Raw genomic sequence first — 13,434 nt, 5'->3', positions numbered from 1 at the left:
ACTATTGATAGAATTCTACACCTAGATGTAGATTTCCATAAACTGCGGCTAACAAGGGGTTCCTCGTCCATAGAACTACCCAAATGGATAGCCTCGAAAAAGGCTATCATCAACCCAAAAAATGAGGACGAATGTTTCAAGTCGAGCGTCATAGCATCCTTACACCATGCAGAGATCGGAAAGGACCGGAATCGAATATCTCAGATGCAGCCCTATGTTCTTCTCTACAATTGGCAGGATATAGAGTTCCCGACAACCATCAGGGACATATCCGTTTGAGAAGAACAACACGGACATTGCGGTAAACGTTTACCTTACCTCCATTGGCAGGAAGGGGATCTGACACTGTCAGATAGTCCACATTGATATCATTGATGTTGATAAAAGTTCACGCAAAGTTGTAGCATTCTCTGGGGTTGACAATTTCGTTCTCAAATTTTAGCATCCTTTATTGAATTTCCAACAAGGTCCGAGGATTGCTTTCCTCACACATACGCAACCACCCCCGTTATATGTGATATACTCCTGGTAGCAGCACCAACACAGCATTATAGCCTCAACCACGAACCTTCGTCCACATTTACACCTTACTCGTCAAGCACACGTTCGCAGTCATTGCATTGTTCTTCCATTTATCTTATAACCCCGAGGGGGGCTATGAGATAACCTAGGAGCTCCCTATGACCCCGATGCCAGGAATTCCTTTTGCGTCAAGTCGCCTCCAAATCTGACTGGGGCGGCCCTTCCTTTGTAGCGCCTTTTCAACAACCACAGCGACATTTCGTACGCGCTGTCATACACCTTTCGCTCCTCCACGTAAGCCAAGCAGCACCCATTTCCACAAAAGTAGCCCTCGCACACGTACTCGCCGCCGTCGCCCATATGAGCAGCCATGTTTTCTTTGACATGAAAAAAGCCAGATTTCGTCTAGCCTGCGGGGGGGGGGGGGGGGGGGGTGTATCTCATGGGGCACATGACGCATTTTTTGTCGCATAGTTCTACAGAGCACCAGTAACAGAGTACCATTTTATTAATCTTGAACCAGTCCGAAGATTGCTGAGCATAGTTGGTCACGTTGCTGCGCATGCGTTGATTTTTTGCTGATTGTCAGCAGATTCGAGTGCGCCAGACATTTTTTACTCACTTGAGGCATGATGAGGAAATTAACTCATTATGCGTGAATTAGCACAGCATGATGGGGTAATTCCCCTGATGTGCGCTAGAAATATTTTTACTCATTTGAGGTATGATGGGGACTTGTGTTGGATGATAGGGAATTTGTTGTGTTTGACCGTGCGTGCGCGTGTGCGCGATGTGCGCGGTGTGCCAGAAGGAACGTTTCTCTATCTCTATGTCTATTTCTATAAAATCGAACAATTATAAAACAAAACTTGTTATCATACTGATACTAATACATACAAAATGTCTAAGTGAAATTCGCTACTTACTTTTTAAAACTAAAGTAAACAACTAAAAACGTGCTTTGGTCTGTAAATTAATGGTCTGTAAATTATATCTTAAAGTGATTTGAACAATAAATTTTGATCAAACAGAAAGACATTAAGGTGACCCAATACTATACTAACATTCAACAAAAAAACTTCGCTATTGAGCAGGTTATAGTCATTTTTGTGCTGGGTCAGTAAATTACCGGTCTGTAATTTGTACAAAGTTTGAATAGTAATATCTTTCGAGTGTTACGTTTTGAACACATGGTTCTTACATTGTTTTTGCTCCACTCGATCTCCTCTTTCCAACCATATATAACATGACATATAAATGTGAAATTGTTTTTTGCTGACTGTAAAAGTGATAACGTCATCTAATTTGGTCCCATGGGACAAGAAATTTTGCCCCCCATATTTTTTTGGTAATTATGGACCTAAGGAACAACTTTAAATCAAAAAATCACTTTTAACACACATGTGCACACGAAGCTTCATATCAGAACATAGCAGCCCTCACTATTAAATAAATTCGTCAATTTTGAGTTAATATTTGATAAATTTTTGTAAATAGGGTCCCCAGAATTTTTTTTAGTATTTTTGAGATTTATTTTTGTAAATCCGATTTCAAACAAATATTGCAAGTCTTTGGGGGAAATTTATTTGAGGAAAAAAGAAACAAAGTTTCTAATCCTCTCAAAAATTGCAAATTTTACTATGATAAAGTTTAGCTAGCTAGCTAGCTAATAGCTAAATGTAAACAAAATACCAAGCTAAAATATATAAAGCTAGCTGTTATCAACACGTCTACATTAGGTTGTGATCACTTACTACGTGCTAAACATTTAAAAAACCTTCTTAGCTACATACAATTGTTTTTCTTATATCAGTAGCCTGCTTTTTTATGCCGCTATCTTCTTTCTCAATGTATAACGCGACAACATGAACTAGTAAGTGATATTTTAATAAATGTAGCAAAGCAAAACTGAACGTTTTTTTAAATTTAAATAATAAGCAACCACGGCTCAATTCGCCATTTTAATCTTGATCTGAAAATGTGCTCACTAAGGAAAAAAAGGCGTAATAATTATGCGAAATGTAAAAGCCATTAATATTTCAATATCCGGTCAACGATACCAGGGTATTTTTCGATGTCATCTCTCAAATCAAGAAGGTAAACAACCCAGGGGACGAGGGTGAGACCCCTGCTAAATGATTGAAAGCCAAAGTAGAATTATGAGTGTTTTTACAATACACAAACTTGTAAGTTCTTTTTTCGTTATTAATCAGATTATTTCTGATAAGGCATTAGAGCAGAGTAAGTCCTGTGGGAAAACTGCTAAAACTATGACTTCGTTGTTTTGTTTATTTGCATTCACATTTAGCATTTCCTTAAAATTAACCTCTGAACAAATGTACATTGAATCCATGGAAATTATGTTTCTTTCCCTCCATCGCAGCGTCGCGTAAATCAGGGATGACGTCATTGTATATTTGATGAAATTTTTGATGAGCTTCTGTTTTGAATCCAGGTTCAATTTTTAATGGCCAACAGCGCTGCTTAGACAACGGTCGGTATTTTTGTTTCGTCAGCGGTCGTTGCATTTTATTGCCACATGCCAATTGTTTCTCCTGAAGCAAATTATTTTCGCTCGGCTGTCCATGAACAATATTTTCTTCCGTTTCATATTCTTGGTTTATGTCCTCTTTTGACCGATCGGATAATACACGATTTACGACATACGGTTGGGGCTGAGCGCACTTACAAAAACCCTTCGTTGTTTTTGAATTTTTTACTGGATGGATGCAGTACTTGGGTAAAATGATTTTTGGGTCGCAAGGAGGTGTGTTTTTTCCACCTGGTGGCCAACACGGCCATGTTGTTTTTTTTGCCGACAAAAGTACACCCAGTTTCGCGGTGGAATCTTTATCAAACTTCCTGTACTGTTGATTCATTCTTTTTATTTGCAAGCCACAGTTTCTGCAAATATTAAGATTGACTTTAAAATACACAGTTTTTCGCGTTTTTGCACTGGTTGGCAGGTTAGCTTTTTTTCTATTCTCCTCAAAATTGCGTTGATACGTGGTTGTGCCATATAACTTGGATTTGATATCTCTTAGCACATTCGTGTTCGCTGGAAACAGTTCCTACAAAAATAGAACGTAATCTGAGAAGTGATAAACTTCCACGTAAAAGAACATCACTAATACTGTAATTTGATTGGTTGTTTAGTTCTATTAATTATTCTTATTCAGGCAACATTCTTCCTCCCCGTTAGCAGATCAACCAATTAGGCTTGACAGTATTAATTTACCGTAGAAAATAAAAAATCCGTCAAATTTATATTTTATCTTATCTAGCAAATTCAATTCAGCCAATACTGACACATTTTTTGTCTAATTTTGTCCGGCAAAATATTTTTCCTTTTGGAGGAGTTTAAAATAAAATACAGAATTACCTTGTTGCTTGTTTTGTGAAGAATACCTAAAATCAACCAATAATTTTAATCAAATAAAGAGTGAAAATATAACAAAGGAAACGTGTTTAAGGTTAGAAGCGAACATTATTTTTTTAATAAGCATCAATGAATAAGAATAGTTACTTTTTTAGATGTTGCAAATACCGTATTTGTGTTGTATTTCGCGCGTATTAATTTTCATACATTAATTTTTAATGCACGAACTTTTTCTCCTATTGTTTTTAAAAGTAAGTAAATTTATGATTTATAAATCTTTTGAGAGTAGCTCGGGGGATAGAAAAAAATATCTAAGAAAACTCCAAGCGCGTAGTGATGACGCAAATAGCGCAAACTAATCTTCGCGCATTTTACTTTTTTTAGGCGAATGCACAAACATTTCTAACAGACGAAGCTACAATGAAAGTCTCTAAAAGAAATATGAAAATATACGTTCATTCAAGTCCGCCAATGGTTATAAAATCCCTACTCTAATAACCCCCCGTGGAATTAGCGTTTCAGTCTTAGAAGGTGCGATTATTTTATCAAAAGCTTGAGAACGTCAGATTAATATTATTTTTAACTAGTCGCTAAAGCCCGTTAAAAAATCCACTGAGGCAGGATAAATAAAAATGAAAAAGAAGCCAAGCGTCATTTCAATTTTGATGATGTCAGCAATCTATCTACAAAAAAAATTAGAACCTTGTTTCCACGTTGCAGAGATATTAGGGTTTGAGGTTTTTTTTGGGGCGTCATCAACCCGTCCATTCCGGATTATGGGACCCAGGTTTGGGAAAATTGCCCAAATTGATCCTAGGTGGACCCTAGTTACCCACGCAGTGAAAAACAATGACGTCATCACCCCGTTTCCAAGTTATTTGGCCTCAAAGTTTTAGTTGCACTGTAATGGCTTCATTAATTTAATATAGGATATTGACGTTAAGGTAGTGTTATTTTGTCGCGCCGTAACGTCAGAAAACATATTAGACATGCATTTTCGGCAACATTCACTTGCTTGTTACAGAGACACAGAACTGGCATGTTATTATATAGATGAAAGAAATTCATCATCGTCAACTCTGAGTTAAAGATACATAAAAAATTATAAAACCAAAAAAGGTCAGTATAAACTGTAGAATGAAAAACTTAACTTTTACAACCTTTTATTGGAATTTTAACGTGCGTACGCATTCCGAGTTATTGTAAGAACCTATTCACACTACACAAGACGAAATATAGCAGAACGTGAATACATTACAAATTCGTTAGAAATAGAAAGAAACATTGCATGCAAGATGATTGGAGAGACGGGATTGTTTTTGTTTTAATTCATTCCAAAAAATGTCGACCTCTACCAGAGAGGTGGGAATAATAAAGTAAATACGATGTGTGGTGTTAAAGTAAATGATGAGGCTAAAATGAAATGAGGTTTTGGATACTTAATAAGTCGGATAAACTGAAACTGTGGTGCAGATTTCCTTCACTGAGTGGCTTATCATTACGGCTTGCAATAAAAAATTATAGTACCTGTATCAAGCAAGTCTGTTCCATCTGTTGGAAACACCTGAAATTTACATCGATGCGAGAAATAACTATTTCTTAATTCAGCCGGGCACGGTTCTGCTAGATAATGATCCCTATGATACATGTGGAAAAAGAATTGAAAACACACCTTTTACAGAAGTTTTGGAAAAATTTATTTCAAGTAAAACATCTACTTACTGTATCATCGACGAATGAAATGGAGGTGGCATTCTAAAATAGAGAGGAATGCCTTATATTAAACAAAAACTTATTATTTTTAGAGTTGCTAGATAATTTAGCGAGTTATACAGCTGTCAATGAGCCAAATTTCATTGGATATTTTGATCTCACGGAGATGTATGCTGTTAACCAAGCCAAAATTATTGCGCCTTGTCTCCTACTCCATCACACAAAGCAAAAATTGTGAAGAACGAATATGCTGCCCCAGGTGCACTACTAATTGAGGGTCTGATATCGTGTGCTATCTGAAGACAAGCATCACTATTGTCATTCCAAATTGTTAAAAATATTATTGCAACAAACCTTTGGTCGTTGTGTCGACATTTGCTTAATAACAATGTTGTCACCACAGCTGGCTGTAATTTCGCTTGCCTTAAAAAGAATCCGTTTTACTTTTAGACTGAATTACGGGTTTGAATTTTATTCATACTTTTTTATGAAATTTTGGTACTCACATGTTATTAATACGATCTCCATAATGTCGATGCGTGACCACAACGTTGCTGCTTTTTAAGTGAGATGGTTTGAAGCAATGGTAAGCAAGTTGACTAGTTGATGTCAACTTTGTTTCCTGTCCCCATAACTTGTTTGCATCCCCAGATTTGCGGAAGGTCCTACATCAAAGAAAAATTACGTTCCTGAATGTTTTTACTTCTTCTTCATTAAATATCCGTAATAAGACGCCTAATTAATTCTCTACAAGGCTATACAAAAGCTAAATTTCATCTTTTTTTTCTTAAGGTGTTCTTAATTAGGAACGTCTATGAGAAACAATCTCGTTATGTTAGTACTCGGCAAAGCTTTGTGCAAAGCGTGCAAGACTTCGCAAAGGCTGTTCTATTTAGGGTTACTTCGCTGAAATAAAGTTAGACAACTTTAAGGACGACAAGATACAGTATATTTTGCATAAATTTAAAAAAGTTCTTATTCCATAAGAGTAACTTTCTTTTGCCTAAAAGATTCAGCGTTTCTTTTTTTTTGAAGGTCTGAGTACCACTCGTTTTCTTTTGTTATAAGTTGCAATCCAAATTCGAATAATTTTTTCAGACTTGCAAAAAAAAGGCTGATTTCAAAATAATTTCATCTCACCCGATTGCAGGTAGCGTTTCTCTCTGTCGTCGTCCAGGTGTCACTAAATCTGTCGATAAGTATGTTGGAAGGATGTTGCATATGATAGGTGGTGGCATTTTGAATGTTATGTGTATGTATGAAGCATTATGTCAGAACAGGATGTTCACATAACTGCGTGATAAGACAATTTGACGTCAGTTTAAAAATGCTGTAACGTAAGGAGTGCGCGTTGGCCTGTATTTTAACATTTGACATCTTTTTTGTCGCTTTCTTGTAAACATATGTTTCCTATAAATCGCAACTGTTGTGACTGTTATTCAAAAGATGCTCCATAATTTTAATATTTATGAAGTTTAAGATCATTAGATGCATTGGAAAAAGCAAGTATTTGAAAAATATGTAAAAATATGGCTAAACAAAATTTTTAAGGATTATCAACAGAAGTGATCTTCACACTGAGAACGTCAAAGTATAATTGTGATTCTTTCTTTAACTGTACGTTCTCCACAAACATCTCTTGTTTTGGCGTATCCAAACTCGTTTCCAGGGCATTTTGCCTTTTTGAAGAATTTGACAGCAACGAAAAGCTCTAGCACAGGTCGGTCACGTGATCGCTCATAGTTTATAATAATTATATCCAAATAATAAGTTATGATCGTTAATTGCGCTGCAAAATTCTATTTCTGCCCAGCGGAAGTTTTTTGTTAACAAGAATACAACAAATATAGTGGTCGATTTATTCCGTGGAGTGGATAAAAGACCAGCTAAAACTTTTGCAGCAAATTTAGGTAGGCTCATACGAGACATACGATAGAAATTCTATCAATAAAAAACAAACCTCCTAAACCAATCCCATAATGCATCACGCGTATAATTTTTTCGGGTAATAACAATATCGTAAATAGCGCATTGTTCTCGCTTATTACTAGGCAGCCACGCTAGCGCATGAACTTCCGATGGGGAACAGAAAGGTTCAAAATGTCTACTAGCGGATAAATCCGGACTTGATCTTACTCTAGACTGGACGTTTTTTAAGATTTTCTGAAGCTAGCTGCGTAAATTATTCGTGCCGTACTGTTCGACATTCGGTATAATATTCAGTATAATAAAAAACTACTTTTTTATTGATTGTGCAAGAAAAGTAAAAGAGCAACATTTTTTCTTAACTTTACACATATTTTTTTTTAACTATGTTTCGCATGATGGGCAATTCCACATGACATCGTCGTTTTTGTTCTTAAAAGTCTCCAACACTTCACACATTTCCTGAAATTTTGCCCAAATTAAGAACATATTAAAAACAAAATAATGTGAATAAATTACTAAAATAAAATTATTTTCGAACAGTTTCTACACCAGATAATTTTAACACCAGTTATTTAAAAAAAAATTAATTTTGCACCTTTTTTGGAAGAACGCAAATAAGAACATTCTAGGTAAAAAAGTCTTAAAAAAAAGTCTTAAAAAATTCTCCTTTATCTGAAATAAATTGCCATGCCACATCATCAAAATATGTTTGAAGAAACCTAATGTCATAATTCACAAAGTGCCCCGGAAGATCGGCTTCTTTGTAAGTTCTATTCGCTTGTCAACTCCAAGCATTAGAATTGCCCGCTTCTGTCCTATGATTACAAATGAAGGCATGGATATCTCTATGGTGGTAATGTAAATAGAGAAAGTAAAAAAAAACTTAACTTTCGCCATTTTTGAAGGCTTAATGTTATCTTTCTCATCTTTGAACGACTTCATTGGCAGGCCGTGCTAAGTAAAATGAGATCTTCCTTGCGTGTTGATGTTTTTATTTGAAGGGAACATTGTTAATCATTTCGCCTGTCTGAAAATAACATTTGGTAAAGCGATCGACTTGAGTAGGCAAGATACAGGTTAGAATTTCACTTTGAATGATTTTCTTTGCACTGTTGTTCCAAAAATAATTAAAAATTCACACACGAAACCCTATCTATATAATAATACGCCAGTCTGTAACAGGCAAAGTGGATATGTTCATTTTCCTTTGATCTTACCGAAATTTTCTTTGAAGTAACCGAAAAATGCATGTCTAATATGTTAAATTTTCTGACGTTACGGCGGGGCGTCAATAACACCCCTTTAACGTCAATATCCTATATTAAATTAATGAAGCCGTTACAGTGCACTTAAACCTTTGAGGCCAAATAACTTGGAAACAAGGTGGTGACGTCAATGATTTTTTACCGCGTGGGTAACTAGGGACCACCTGGGACCAATTTGGGTAAGTTTCCCAAACCTGGGTCCCCGAATAAATTTTGGAATGGGCGGGTTAATGACGTCGTCACAAAACCTTCAATTCCCAATATCTCCGCAACTGTTTGGCAAAAGTTCATGTTCCTATACATTTTCTTGATCAGCATTTCAAGATCTATACGGTGAATGCAACGGCTTTACGAATTTGTGAACTTTTTAATGACTAAATTTCACCAATTTTCTTTTTGTATATGCACTGCTGACGTGAGCAAAAAATCTAAAGCAACCTTTTTTTCCATTGTTCTTCTGCCTTAGTGGATTTATCTTCGGGCTTTACCGACTAGTTATAACATATTTGACTTACTGAAAACTGTCCGAATTGTCATCAGTGTCTATTGTTGTTGCAGCTGATTGAGCTGCAACAGAAGGACATAGGAAATTATAGTGTCTAATGTATATCTATTAATCTCTTATAATGATATAAGGACTGTGTTTGTGTGTCTTATAATCCAAACATGAAATGTAATTTGACCATTGAAGGGTCATTGAAATAAAAACAATTCATGTATGTCTATCAAGCTATGAATTTAAAACTAACCGTTGGTTGTTCCTCTTCCCCACCCACAACTAAGTTATGTTAGCTCTTAAAAAATGTATAGCATTGCTCTAACTTTCTTACCTGCAACACAATCAAATGCTTGGTCAGCAACAGGTTGCGAATGGATTGGCACTACTACATTTAAAGCGCACCAAAGGGCGATCCAGAACGAGCGACTTTATCATTTTAAGTCAAACGTTCCACCACACCATCTTTGGGTATGTAAAAGTGAACATGCATCATTAACATAAATCGACTCAAAGATTCAATATGTGAAGATAACATTGATAAAAAATCAAGGTTAAAAACTAGTTAAATACAAAAAACGAAATATTACAGTGTGGCAAGACATTATTACAAAGTAGGGTAGCTTTAAAAATTTTAAAGTGGCGTGATGATGAATTACAAAGTCTCGCAGCTTCGAAATTACAAAGTGGGACAAGTATTACAAAGTGGGGCAGCTAGTACAAAGTGGGAAGGATATTACAGGATTGGACAATTGTTACAAAGTCAGGCATAACAACATCAAAGGCTTACAGAAATATTTGTTACACTTAAAGAAATGCCATTTGCTGGAATGTCAGTCATAGTATTTGAGGATCTCTATCAATTACCACCTATCAACCAACGACCTATTTATGCAGGGTGTAAGGATGCATTACTTAACATTTCACTTTTGTGCCGCATGTTTTAAATAGCTGAGCTAACAGAAGTAATGAGAAAAAGTGGCGATACTGTTTTTGTTTAGAACCCTGATTTTTATAAATGTATAAAGATAAGGGTTGGTAATTTTGACGTTGAAAATATATTGCTGTCAAAATTTATTATGCCAGATCTCCTAAATTATGCAACTACCGCTATACAAATATGGGCTGAAAACTCCCCTGTCGAACTGCATAATGCCCAAATGTTGAATTACATTGATAAAGATTTGCATAAATTGCATGCTATAGATAATTTGCCTAAAAATGTTAAAAAAAGTTAATTAAAAAAGTTGTCTCGTAGTCAAATGTAAACAGGTGGGCTTGCAACTTTTTTTGCTGAAAATTGGTGCTCCTGTTATGCCGACTTCGAATATAAATGTTCTTGATAAACTAAGCAATGGACAGATAGGAGTGTAGCGCATTTGGAAATCGACCAAAGCAAAGTTTGGTCGATTTCCAAAAGGTACAAAAGCTATATGCTTTGATAATTTAATAGAATATTAAAAGCAGTTCCATTTCAGCAAATTGTAGTCAACATCCATATCCATCCCAACAAATCCAATTCGTCGGTAATTAAGCGCATGCAATTCCCTTTAATGTTAGCATGGCCAAGTACTGTTGACAAGGTTCAAGGCAAGCAATTCAAGTGAAGTTATAATTAGTTTTGAGTTATTCAAACAAAGGTGATTCAATTTTGGCCAGATGTATGTTGGTCTAAGTAGAGTTATGTCACTCAATGGATTGTACTTGATTGGTAAATACAACCCTAACGTCTGTCTGTCTGTAACTTTTACAAAGAAGATATTTTTTACCACCCGAATGTGCGAGTTTTCGAGTTTTTTTTTTGTCAATATTTTTTGACGTCAATATCTTATACTAGTCGATAAGGTCCGTGGAAAAATCCACTGAGGCAGGATAAGAATGAAAAAGAAGCGTTATTTGAATTTTAATGACATAAGCAACCCATTCACAAAAAAAATGATTCAGAAGCTTGTTTTCACGTTGCCTCTATTGTGTAGAGGTTAAAGCGCTGATCTAGAAAATGTATATGATCATGTGCTTTTTATGAGCGGTTAGAGATATAAAGGTTTAAAATTTTTTTTTTGAAATTTGTATACCTGTTGCCTTCCTCGTATAGATCTTGAAACGCTGATCAAGAAAATGTATAGTATCATAAACTTTTGACAAACGGTTGCAGAGATATTAGAGTTTGAAGGTTTTTTGATGACGTCATCAACCCGTCCATTCCGAAACGGATTCGGGGACCCAGGTTTGGGAAAGAACCAAAATTGGTCCTAGGTGGTCCCTAGTTACCCACGCGGTTAAAAATCATTGACGTCACCACCTTGTTTCCAAGTTATTTGGCCTTAAAGTTTTAGGTGCACTGTAATGGCTTCATTAATTTAATATAGGATATTGATGTTAAAGTAGTGTTATTTTCGTCTCGCCGTAACGTCAGAAAATTTGACATATTAGAGATGCATTTTTCGGCAACATCAAAGGAAAATGAAGACATCAACTTTGCCTGTCACAGACACACAGACAGACACACTTAGCGTATTATTATATAGACTAGTCGATAAGGCCCGTGGAAAAATCCACTTAGGCAGAAGGACAATGGAAAAGTAGGTTGTTTTAGATTTTTTGCTGACGTCAGCAGTGCAATTACAAAAATATTTGGCGAAATTTAGTTTATTCGTTGCCTGTACTATGCAGATGTTAAAACGCTGACCAAGAAAATGTATATGATCATGTCTTTTTAATAAGCGTTTAATGAGATATAAGGGTTTTAAAATTTTGCTGACGTCAGCAATGGCCAGTCAACCGCGCAAAAATTTTTTTTTAGAAATTTGTATACCTGCTGCCTTCATTGTATAGGTCTTGAAACGCTGATCAAGATAATGTATAGGATCGCGTGTTTTAGACAAACGGTTGCAGAGATATTAGGGTTGAAGGTTTTTTGGTGACGTCATTAACCCGTCTATTCCGAAACGGGTTCGTGGACCCAGGTTTGGGAAACTTACCCAAATTGGTCCCAGGTGGTCTCTAGTTACCTACGCAGGAGATGACGTCAGTTATTTCCACCCGTTTCCAAGTTATTTAGCCTCAAATTTAAAAGTGCAATGCAATGGCTTCACTAATTTTAATATACTTTCGTTTGACGTCAATATTACTTTAACGTCAAAGTTTGGTAATTTACAGAACAAATTTATAGACGATGTTTTATAGACTTTATCAAAGAAGGTTCATCCACTTTGCAAAAGTCACAGACAGACAGAACTGGCGTATTATTATATAGACTAGTCGATAAGGCCCGTGGAGAAATCCACTTAGGCAGATGGGCAATGGAAAAATAGGTTGTTTTAGATGTTTTGCTGACGTCAGCAGTGAAGATCACAAAAAAGTTAGAGAAATTTATTTTATTCTTTTATTGTAATGTGTAGAGCTTGAGCCACGCTGATCAAAATAATGTGTAGGATGATATGTTTTCGAGGAACGCAAAAGAAGATATAAGTGTTTAAAAATTGTGCTGACATCAGCAAAGGCCCGTGAAAACACAAAAATTTTCTTTTCAGAAATTCATGTACCTGTTGCCTCCCTCGTATAGATCTTGAAACGCTGATCAAGAAAATGTATAGGATCATGTATTTTTGACCAACGGTTACGGAAATATTGTGGTTTAAAGGTTTTTTGATGACGTCATCAACCCGTCCATTCCGAAACAAATTCGTGGGCCCAGGTTTGGGAAAATTACCCAAATTGGTCCCTAGTTACCCACGCGGTGAAAAATCATTGACGTCACCACCTCGTTTCTAAGTTATTTGGCCTCAAAGTTTTAGGTGCACTGTAATGGTTTCATTAATTTAATATAGGATATTAACGTTAAAGTAGTGTTATTTTCGTCGCGCCGTAACGTCAGAAAATTTGACATATTAAAGATGCATTTTTCGGCAACATCAAAGGAAAATAAAGACATCCACTTTGCCTGTCACAGACACACAGACAGACACACTTAGCGTATTATTATATAGACTAGTCGATAAGGCCCGTGGAAAAATCCACTTAGGCAAAATACAATGGAAAAATAGGTTATTTTAGATTTTTTGCTGACGTCAGCAGTGCAGTGCAGATAAAAAACATTGCGAAATTTGATTTATTTTTTGTCTGTTATG

The 13,434-nt window shown here is 35.9% G+C and overlaps 1 protein-coding gene across 1 annotated transcript; it reads right to left on the bottom strand.

Moving 5' to 3' along the window:
• Nucleotides 1-2,801: 2,801 nt before the first annotated feature.
• Nucleotides 2,802-7,494, bottom strand: LOC130654897 (uncharacterized). The gene is made up of 7 exons (XM_057457548.1): nt 6,755-7,494; nt 6,121-6,279; nt 5,969-6,037; nt 5,624-5,656; nt 5,429-5,538; nt 3,905-3,930; nt 2,802-3,593 (listed from the first exon to the last, which is right to left on the bottom strand). Exons 1-7 carry the CDS (start codon nt 6,850-6,852, stop codon nt 2,844-2,846), a joined length of 1,245 nt encoding a protein of 414 aa, XP_057313531.1. The 5' UTR covers nt 6,853-7,494; the 3' UTR covers nt 2,802-2,843.
• Between the last annotated feature and the right edge of the window lie 5,940 nt (nt 7,495-13,434).

Source organism: Hydractinia symbiolongicarpus, chromosome 8 (genome assembly GCF_029227915.1).
Source record: "Hydractinia symbiolongicarpus strain clone_291-10 chromosome 8, HSymV2.1, whole genome shotgun sequence".
In the NCBI taxonomy this organism is placed as follows: domain Eukaryota; kingdom Metazoa; phylum Cnidaria; class Hydrozoa; order Anthoathecata; family Hydractiniidae; genus Hydractinia; species Hydractinia symbiolongicarpus.
Note: the sequence above shows the minus strand (reverse complement) of the source record. Positions and strands in the feature narration are given on the sequence as shown.